The 10,711-nt window shown below is 44.3% G+C and overlaps 1 protein-coding gene across 1 annotated transcript; it reads right to left on the reverse strand.

Moving 5' to 3' along the window:
- Window positions 1-255: 255 nt before the first annotated feature.
- LOC135562743 (low-density lipoprotein receptor-like) lies at window positions 256-10,466 on the reverse strand. Its single transcript, XM_065005086.1, has 10 exons — window positions 10,379-10,466; window positions 10,064-10,183; window positions 9,656-9,886; window positions 8,784-8,897; window positions 7,706-7,824; window positions 7,385-7,510; window positions 7,103-7,306; window positions 648-816; window positions 391-559; window positions 256-303 (listed from the first exon to the last, which is right to left on the reverse strand). The coding sequence occupies exons 1-7, from the start codon at window positions 10,434-10,436 to the stop codon at window positions 7,286-7,288; spliced, it is 789 nt and encodes a 262-aa protein (XP_064861158.1). The 5' UTR covers window positions 10,437-10,466; the 3' UTR covers window positions 256-303; window positions 391-559; window positions 648-816; window positions 7,103-7,285.
- Between the last annotated feature and the right edge of the window lie 245 nt (window positions 10,467-10,711).

Raw genomic sequence — 10,711 nt, forward strand, 5'->3', positions numbered from 1 at the left:
ACTAACTACTAGCCTACCTGCCACCGGAACATGTTATTTGATATGCCCCATGCCTTTAGAGTTAGCATGATATACCCCATACCTTTTGGCTGCTGTTGTTCATGGTATGCCTCTAGGACAGGGAGTGTTGTCCTCTGAATAAAGTTCTTCTGATTAGGTTGGTCCTGATGGGAGCGCCACAGACCCTTCTGATCTGTCAGTAGAACCATCTGTCAAACACCGCCAGGCTCTGAGCTGGTCTCCTCTTAAAGAACTCAGAAAGCTGTAGCGACCACTTCCATCCACTCGCACAGTCTCTATGGACTGAAAAAGAAGAAAAACGATTGGTTCTACCTTGGCAATATGTTCATTGCTGCGGACTATTGGTTATAGCTGGACTATATCATAAACCTTTTTAAAATCACTCATCCAGTACAGCCTCCGAGCTGTAACGTCCAGGGTCAGACTCCGTGGAGCCTGTGCAGTGAGGACCACCAGAGATTCCGGCTTTAACCCATCCATCCCAGATCTCTCCAGAGTAATTTTATCACCTGGACCTTTGTTGATCCAAAACAACAAGCTGCAAAGTAAAGGAGAAAATGACAAATTCTTGCAATAAATGCCCCAACCACAGATCAAAAGTACCACAAATATTAACATGATCCAACCTTTCAATGGGAAGAAGGACCAGCTCCAAAGGGTCTATGTTCTTGGCCAAGACCGTTGCAAATCCACTCCCATCAGCTGCTCCAACATGAATAGACCGGGTCTTCTGGTTGGTCCAGTACAGCTGGCCTGTCAGCCAATCACAGACTAGACTTCTAACCCCATATTGTCCTGAGAGCAGAGGGGGAACCACATCACAACACAACATACCTAGTGTCCAGGGCAGGCTCCAGGCATAATTAAACTCAGTCAGGGTCTCAACTTAATGTTGAAAGTTTGAATAGTAGAAGACACAAGGTGCAATTTAGAAATGGACCAGGCCCAAATTCGACATTTGGAGGAAGAGGCAAATTTAGGGGCCGGTGTGCAGGATACCTGACGAGACTACATCAGCGAGTGGATAAACCACCTCGGACCTCCGTTATAACATTCAATCACTGGAGAATAAACTGGATGAGCTGCACTCTACACTATCAATGTAATATTTTTCTCCAACTAGTGGCTGAACAAGAACATGGAAAATATACATCCAGCTGTTTTTCTACTCTATACTGCATTGGGTAAGCTCGGGGTTAAAACCTCATAAGCTGTGGACCAGAGGTGTCAAACTCTTTCCATGGAGGGCCTAGTGTCAGCTGGTGTTTCCCCTTTCAATTAAGACCTAGGCAACCAGGTGAGGCGTATTCCTTACTAATTAGTGACCTTAACGCATCAATCAAGTACAGGGAAGGCACAAACTCAATGGAGTGAATTTGACACGTGCTGTAACCATACTATTTACCAAGAGAGTTTATTCTACTTTTCATCGCAGTCTACTTTCCACCACAAGATGCTGGCACTAAGACTGCAATCGGCTGTATAGGGCTATAAGCAAAATAACTGCTTGCCGTGTGGTAGCAGAGAGAAGTCTATGACTTGGCTGGCTGGAGTCACAATTTTTAGGGCCTTCCTCTGACCGTGCCTAGTATATAGGTCCTGGATGTCAGTAAGCTTGGCCCCAGTGATGTTCTGGGCCGTACACACTACCCTCTGCACCAGGTGGTGATGCAACCAGCTCTCAATGATACAGCTGTAGAACCTTTTTAGGATCTGAGGACCCATGACAAATATGTTCAGTCTCTGAGGGGGAATATGTTTTGTTGTGCCATCTTCACAACTGTCTTGGTGTGCTTGGACCATGTTAGTTTGTTAGTGATGTGGACACGAAGGAGCTTGAAGCTCTAAACCTGCTCCAGCACAGCCCCGTCAATGAGAATGGGGGCGTGCTCGGTACTGCATTTCCTGAAGTCCAATCTCCTTTGTCTTGATCACATTGAGGGAGAGGTTGTTGTCCTGGCACTACGGCCAGGTCTGACCATTTCCCTATAGGCGGTCTCATCGTTGATCAGGCCTACCACTTGTGTCATCAGCAAACTTATTGGTGTTGGAGTCGTGCCTGGTCATGCAGTCATGAGTGAACAGGAGTAGAGGGGACTGAGTACACACCGAGGGGCCCCGTGTTGAGGATTAGAGTGGTGGATGTGTTGTTGCCTACTCTTACCACTTGGAGGCAGCCTGTCAGGATGTCTGGGATCCAGTTGCAGAGGGAGTGTTTCGTCCCATGGTCCTTAGCTTAGTGGTGAGCTTTGAGGGAACTATGGTGGTGAACGCTGAGCTGTAGTCAATGAACAGCATTCTCAAATAGGTGTTCCTTTTGTCAAGGTGTGAAAGGGCAGTATTGGACTGCAATCGAGATTCCATTTGTGGATCTGTTTGGGCAGCATGGAAATTGGAGTGGGTCTAGGGTTTCTGGGATGGTGTTGATGTGAGCCATGACCAGCCTTTCAAAGCACTTCATGGCTACAGTGCTTCAGATCGGTAGTCATTTAGGCAGGTTACCTAGTGTTCATGTGCACAGGGACTATGGTGGTCTGCTTGAAACATGTTAGTATTAGAGTCAGACAGGGGAGAGGTTGAAAATGTCAGTGAAGACACTTGCCAGTTGGTCAGTGCATGCCTTGAGAATGTTGACCTGTTTAAAAGGTCTTACTCACACCGGCTACAGAGAGCGTGATCACTGCCGTTTGGAACAGTTGATGCTCTCATACAGGTTTCAGTGTTATTTGCCTCGAAACGAGCATAGAAGTAATTTAGCTCATCTGGTAGGCTCGTATCACTGGGTAAGCTCGCAGCTGTGCCTTTGTAGCCTAATAGTTTGCAAGCCCTGCCACAAGACTAGCGTCAGCGCATTCAGTCTTAGCCCTGTATTGGCACTTTGCCTGTTTGATGGTTTGTCAAGCATAGCAGGATTTGTTATAAGCTTCTGGGTTAAAGTCCAGCTCCTTGAAAGCTGCAGCTCTACCCTTTAGCTCATTGTGGATGTTGCCTGTAATCAATGGCTTCTGGTTGGAGTATGTCGAAATCACTGCGGGGAATGACGTCATCGATGCACTTATTGAAGCCAGTGACTGATGTGGTGTATTCAATTCCATCGAAAGAGTCCCGGAACATATTCCAGTCTGTGCTAGAAAAACAGTCCTGTAGCTTAGTATCTGCTTCGTCGGACCACTATTGACCGAGTCACTGGTGCTTCCTGCTTTAGTTTTTGCTTGTAAGCAGGAATATATAATTATGGTCAGATTTGCCAAGTTTAGGGCAAGGGAGAGCTTTGTGTGGAGTGAAGGTGGTCAGTTTGTTTTCCTCTGGTTGCACATTAACATGCAGATAGAAATTAGTTTAAATCGATTTAAGTTTCCCTGCATTAAAGTCCATGGCCACCTCTACCTGTTTGCTTATGGTCGTATACAGCTCATTGAGTGCCGTCTTAGTACCAGCATAGCTTTGTGGTGGTATGTAGACAGCTATGAAGAATACTCTAGGCACATAGATAGTGTGGTCTACAGCTTATCATGATACTCTACCTTAGGCCAGCAAAACCTATAGACTTTGATATAAATGCGCCACCCGTTTACAAATATACATAGACCACCACCCCTTGTCATACAAGAGGCTGCTGCTACAGTGTATAACCCGCCAGCTGTGTGTTATTCATGTCATCATTCAGCCACGACTGTTAAATATAAGATATTACTCTTTAATATCCCATTGGTAGGATATACGTGCTTGTAGTTCGTCCACTTTATTGTCCAACGATTGTTCGTTGGCCAATAGTACCGATGGTAAAGACAGATTAGCCACTGCCGCCATATCCTCAAGACAATGAGAACATTCAGCGATACCTGCGTCTCTTTAACCTGCAAATGACAGGCCTGTTAGTGTCTGGAGTAAATCCCTCGTCCGACTCGTTCAAGACAAATAATCGCTGTTCTGATGTCCAGTAGCTCTTTTCAGTCATAAGAGACCGTAGCAGCAACATTATCTACAAAGTTAAATGTGAAAAAACAATGTCCCCCTAATTGCCCTGAATACCTCAACCTATGAACCAGAGTTACTGTTACACTGGGGAAGTCTACTTCTGATAAGCTTCCCAGTAAAGCATTAACCATCAAGCAACCCAGAAGTGTTAGAAGTCCATATTAACATATGCATCCTGAGAAACAAGGTCCATGAAGTCAATAACTTGCGTGTAACAGATTATATTCTTATTCTGACTCTGAAGCTCACTTAGATAATACCTTTGATGCAGTGATAGCAAGACAAGGTTATAACATCGACCGAAAAGACAAATGCCAAAGTGGGCGATGTCAGTCTATATTCAGAACCACATTCCTGTAAAGCTGAGATGATCTCATGTTGAATACTGTTGAAGTAATACAGCTATAGGTTAATTTACTCACCTTAAGCCCATGCTAACACTACACATCCAAGTATATCTGACCAAATTATGAAAGACAATAATTTACTTTTGAATTCGTAAAGTCACTGTGGAAGAGGAAATAATTATTGTTGTCTATTAATAATGACAAGCCACCTGTGTCTGACAATCTGGATGGAAAATGACTCAGGATAATGGACGATATTGCCACACCTTCAATTTAAGCCTACTACAAAGTGTGTGCTCTCAGGCCTGGAGGGAAGATAAAGTCATTCCGCTACTCAAGAATAGTAAAAAACCCTTGACTGGCTCAAATAGCTTACCAATCAGCCCGTTACCAACCCTTAGTAAACTTGTAAGAAAATGGTGTTTGACCAGATACAATGCTATTTCACGGTAAACAAATTGACAGCAGACTTTCAGCACGCTTATAGGGAAGGACACTCAAGCACAACACTTAAACAAATGACTGATGATTGGCTGACAGAAACTGATGATAAATTGATTGTGGGGCTGTCTTGTTAGACTTCAATGCATCTTTTGATGTTATCAATCATAGTCTGCTGTTACTTGTCTAATAGAACAGAGGGTGTTCTTTAATGGAAGCCTCTCCAACATAATCCCAGTAGAATCAGAAATTCCCCAGGGTAGCTGTTTAGGTCACCTTTTTTCAGTCTTTACTAATGACATGCCACCGGCTTTGTGTAAAGCTCAACATGATACATGTCAGCCACTACAGCAACTGAAATGACTGCAACACTTTAGAGCTGCAGTTAGTTTCAGAATGGTAGCAATGATTTAGTCAAATATTTCCAAAACTTAATGCATTGTATTGGGGACAAATCATTCACTAATCCCCAAAGCTAAACTACATCTCGTAATGAATAATGTGAAATTTGCAAGTTGAGGTGACTAAACTGCTCGCAGTAACCCTGGATTGTAAACTGTCATGGTCAAAACATATTGATACAACAGTAGCTAAGATGGGAGAAGTCTGTCCATAATAAAGCACTGATCTGCCTTCGTAACACTCAACAAGGCAAGTTCTACAGGCCCTAGTTTTGTCACCCAGACTACTGTTCAGTAGTGTGGTCAGGTGCCACAAGAGGGACTTAGACAATTGCAGTTGGCTCAGAACACGGCAGCCCTGTGGGCCCTTAAAAGTACTCATTTGTTTCTGAAGTATTTAGCAAGCTAGCCAATGGTTAGCCTGGGAGCTTGACTGTTTTTAGGTCAGATCAACGCTCGGATAAACACTACTTTTCGGCCAGAGCATCCAGTGTGTGCTCGGAATGCTCCAAGAGCGAAACACTTTGAATTTATGAACGGCCAATCTAACAAAGCTCAGTTTACGAACACCCAGAGCACACTATGGCACTCGATTAAATGTATGAATAGTCCAGTAAGTCAGCCTTTTTGTCTTGAAAAGCTGTTTAGTACATAGTCTCACATGTGCATTCTTAAAGAGATGTGCTTAGAAGCTTATTAACAATGCTGGGTGTTGACAAAGCTTTCCAGTAGGTACCAAAACAATCAATGGCCATCAGTCCTTTATTTATAGGGGGAGATCAAGCTGATCCTAACTATCACTATTGCCCTTGATTCTAAGCAATGTTGTGCTGCTATTTTTATTGACTTGGCCGATTCTTTTGATATGGTAGACCATTTGTGTGTCGGCTAAGGAGTTGTGTCTCAGGGGACTTTGGCCTGGTTTGCTAACTACACCTCAAAGAGTGCAGTGTATCAAGTCAGAAAATCTGCAGTCTCAGCCACTGCCCGTCACCAAGGGTGTAGCTCAAGGCTCAATCCTAGGCACCACACTCTTCTCAATTTACATCAACATAGCTTAGACAGTACGAAGCTCTCATCCATGTATATGCCGATACAGTCTTCTACTCAGCTGGCTCTTCCCTGGATTTTGTGTTAAATACTCTACAACAAAGCTTTCTTAGTGTCCAACAAGCTTTCTCTGCCCTTAACCTTGTTCGGAACATCTCCAAAACAAAGGTCATGTGGTTTGTTAAGAACGTCCCTCTGTACTACTAATACTACCTCTGTGGTTTTAGAGCTTGTGGTAGTCACCTCATACAAGTACTTGGGAGTATGGCTAGATGGTACACTGTCCTTCTCAGCAAATATCAAAGCTGCAGGCTTTGAAGTCTAGACTTGGTTTCCTCTATCGTAATCACTCCTTTCACCCCAGCTGCCAAACTCTTATACAGATCACCATCCTACCCATGCTAGATTACGGATAATTTAGATCGGCAGGTAAGGGTGCTCTCGAGCTGACTATATGTTCTTTACCATTCGGCCATCAGATTTGCAACCAATACTCCTCATAGGACACATAGGACATTATACTATTCTGTAAACTGGTCATCTCTGTATAGCCGTCACGAGACTCACTGGCAGATAACTTATTTATAAATCCCTCTTAGGCATCACTTCCCCCTATCTGAGATATCTACTGCAGCCCTGATCCTCCACATATAACACCCATTCTGCCAGTCACATTTTGTAAGGTTCCCAAAGCACACATCCCTGAGTTGCTCGTCTTCAGTTCTCTGCAGCTAGCGACTGAAACGAGCTGCAACAAACAAACACTGCAACAAACACTCAAACTGGACAGTTATTAGATCCTGCTTCATAGATCCTGCTACATCAGGAGAAACCAATCATGATAGAGAATCAGAAGACACCAACCATGATAAAGGATCCTGTGCTGCTGCTCCTTAGCCTTGTAGATGTTCCCCTGGTCATCAGCCCAGTAGAAAGAGCTCCTGGAGAGGTCAAAGGCCAAGGCCAGAGGATCATAGCCAATACTCTGAATGGACTCGAATCTCAGAGTCTTCAGATTAAGGAATCCGATAGTTCCCTTCGTTGCAGTCAGAAACTTTGTAGAATTTCCTGAAAAGCATCAGATATTGAACAGGTTTAGATAACCAGTCAGAAGTTAATCAAACTAATGTTACTACAAAAAGTCACCTTTAGAATAGCAGTAGGTGGTTCCTTGAAGCTGGAAGCCATCTCGGCAGTGGCAGTAGAAGGACCCGGGTGTGTTGACACAGAAGTGCATGCATGGACCGTAAGGCAGAGCGCATTCATCCACATCTAAAGAGAAGAAACAGGTTCAGTATTTTAGAGTTAACACTCACCAACTGAGCTACAGAGGACCCGAACCCAACTAAGGTAGAGCGCTTTTATTCACATCTACAGAGGGGTTCAGAGTATTTAGGCTTACAGTAAAGAAATAGATAAATGAAACCAGTCATGACAATAACTCAACAGGATCACAGACATCCTCACCCAGACAGGAGGCTCCGTCAGCAGATAGCCTATGGCCTTTAGGACAGGAGCAGAGGGCTCCCAGGGCTTATCCACACAGGAGTGACTGCAGCCACCGTTCTCTTCTGAACAAGTCCTCCCTGGAAGATAGAGATGAGTCAGATCAGCCTGTCCATTGACATGTTTCAGATGCCATTACAGTCAGTTATGACTGAAGAAGTTCATATATGTAGTGGTGAGGGGTTAGCTGTTAGAGCAGGGGTGTCAAGCTAATTGACCCGTGGTCTGCATTTGGTCTTCACCAAGGTCTGGTGGACCGCACTTAGATTGTATTACATAGGAGCCTCCCGAGTGGCACAATAGTCTAAGGCACTGCATCACAGTGCTAGCTATGCCACTAGATACTCTGGGTTCGAGTCCAGGCTCTGTCCACGCCGGTCGTGACTGGGAGACCCATGGGGCGGCGCACAATTGGCCCAGCGTCGTCTGGGTTAGGGGAGGGCTTGGCCGGCAGGGATGTCCTTTTCCCATCGTGCTCTAGCGACTCCTGTGGAGGGCTGGACGCAGTGCACACGGATGCCAGGTGTACGGTGTTTCCTCCGACACACTTTCTTCCTTCCAGGTTAAGTGGGAATTGTGTCAAGAAATGGTGTGGCTTGGATGGGTTGTGTTTCAGAGGACGCACGGCTCTCGACCTTTGTCTATCCCGAGTCCGTAAGGAATTTGCAGCGATGAGACAAGACTAACTACCAATTGGATATCACAAAATTGTGGCGAAAAAGATAAGTTTTTTTATTTCATTGCTGTCAATTTTTAAAGAATGGTTTTCTTGCTTTCGTTTGGATGATTATTAGCAAGCGGGACAGAGTGAAAAGTCTATAAATGTCAGTCCACAATTTGGTTTTAGTGATCTCAGTGTACATTAAGATAGTTTTCCCCTGAAAAGATTTTCCTTAAATCCAGAAGATTGAATGGGCCAAGGGGCCGGTTCTGGCCAGTGAGCCGTATGTATGAAACATCTGGATTAGAGGTTCCTACCACCGGTAAAGGGTTATAGACTGAAGGTTAGGGTTAGCGGTCAAAGGTTAGAATTTCCTACCACAGGTAGAGGGTTCATCACTGCCATCAGAGCAGTGCAATTTTCCATCACATCTCTCATCTTCAGTCAGACACGCCCCTCCAGGACAACGCACAGCCATTGGACCACACCGGCCTGGAAGCGTAAAAGCATTAAAAATGCATCAAAACTACACCACATGGCTTCCTGCGAGAGGAACAAACATGCATACCCAGACCTGTAGGTTACATACTACTTCGCCTGATTATTTTTGATCAGTCTAATTTATTGATATATTGTCTGAAACAAAGCACTGCAAAAACATGGAAGCCAGAAAGTTGAATGAATATATGTAAACATACTCAGTGGTCTGTCCTGTTGGCCCTTCAGCTGCTCAAAATGTTTGACAAAACAGCCGTAGGAATGTATTGTTAAACCAAGGTTTTAGAGTACCGGTTATGAAGATTGAATTTCTATCACCTGGCGCATAGGCAAGACCATGTCAACACCTGCAAGACTTCAGTTAATATGCATGGTTCGCGTGCATGCACTGTACTTCCTGTGCTCATGCTTTCAGTCATGAGCAAACATTTTTATTGCCATGTCTGTTCAATTATACTTTCCTGTGGATATTTTGTCAAATCTTGACCAGCTGAAGGTCCAACACCACAGACAATTTTGCAAAGTTAGTTCAAATGTAATTTGGAAAACATTGTTTTTTTCTCACTGTTTAAATGTGCATGGCATTGCCTACACAATTGAAGGTCTTATGTTTTGTGACTACATACTACTGTACACAGGCCAAAATACTTGCGCTTCTCGTTTCCATAATAGCTCCCATTAAATGGTAACTGAATAGTTCCTAAATTCCATAGTATCACATACATGCTCTCGTTGTTTCCATAATATCTCACCACAGGCCTCATCAGAGTTGTCCACACAGTCGTTAGCACCGTTACAGTATAGATCCTTGGGGATGCATATCTTATTCCTACACCTCCAGTCCCCCTGCAGACAGCCCTGGTTCTCTGGGCAGTTAAACTCATCAGACCCATCAGAACACTGGCGCAGCCCATCACATACTGCAGAGGTACTTACACAACCAGGAGCCCCGGCCATGCAGGCAACCTGGCCCCTAGGACAGGCTGGGAACAAGGACAAACAGACCTATTGTGAACAGACTACAGTAAATACATTTAACAGACCTAAGTGATATAGGTCCACAGTAAATACAGGGTTAACGTTACATTTAGAACTTCACCACATCAACAAATATGTTCTCCTGGAAGAGAGCAGAAACAGTGAAACACAGCATAACTTACGGCAGGCCATTTCATCAGAGCCGTCCATACAGTCTCCATTTCCATCGCAGTGCCAGGAAAGAGGCAGACAAGCTCCATCATCACACTGCCACTGGTTACCCCCACACTGCTGGCCAAAACCTACAAGACAACACGGGTTAGGGCCCACACGGGTTAGGGCCCACACGGGTTAGGGGCCCAAACCTACAAGGTACAAAACATTCCACACAAATAACTGGCAGGTGTTTTCTACTGTAAGGCTACATGATATCAATCAATGTTTACAAGACAAAAATGAATAAACTTAATTCTGCAGCTCATTCAGAACCATTTTACCTGTCAAACATTTCAAGCTGATAAGTAAAAGCAGACATGTGAACTGCAGCAGTTCCATGACCGACCATGAAGCTTGTTAGGCACAAACAGTACAAGCCTTACAGGGATAGTCTTTATTGAGTAACAATCAACTACACATTGTTCTGATTGGTCTAATGAACTACACTCTGTTCTCATTGGAGGGTCACTGGGATCACCAGCTGCAGGTTGATTGGAGGGGAAGGGAAGATAGAGCCATAGGATAAAGACATGGGCCTGGTTTCCCTAAAGCATCTTTATGCCTGGCGTACACTACACAACTTTCAAAATCCTAACATCGCTGACCCTCTTGTA

The sequence above is a fragment of the Oncorhynchus nerka genome, linkage group LG20 (genome assembly GCF_034236695.1).
Source record: "Oncorhynchus nerka isolate Pitt River linkage group LG20, Oner_Uvic_2.0, whole genome shotgun sequence".
In the NCBI taxonomy this organism is placed as follows: domain Eukaryota; kingdom Metazoa; phylum Chordata; class Actinopteri; order Salmoniformes; family Salmonidae; genus Oncorhynchus; species Oncorhynchus nerka.

Bases quoted from the DNA above. Each gene is read 5' to 3' on its own strand.
- LOC135562743 (XM_065005086.1), bottom strand. From the start codon at position 10,436: ATGGAACTGCTGCAGTTCACATGTCTGCTTTTACTTATCAGCTTGAAA. The intron at 9,887-10,063 runs GTAAGTTATGCT...CCTTGTTCCCAG, and splicing joins CTCTGATGAAATGGCCTGCC to CCTGTCCTAGGGGCCAGGTT. The intron at 7,307-7,384 runs GTGACTTTTTGT...GATGCTTTTCAG, and splicing joins CACCTACTGCTATTCTAAAG to GAAATTCTACAAAGTTTCTG.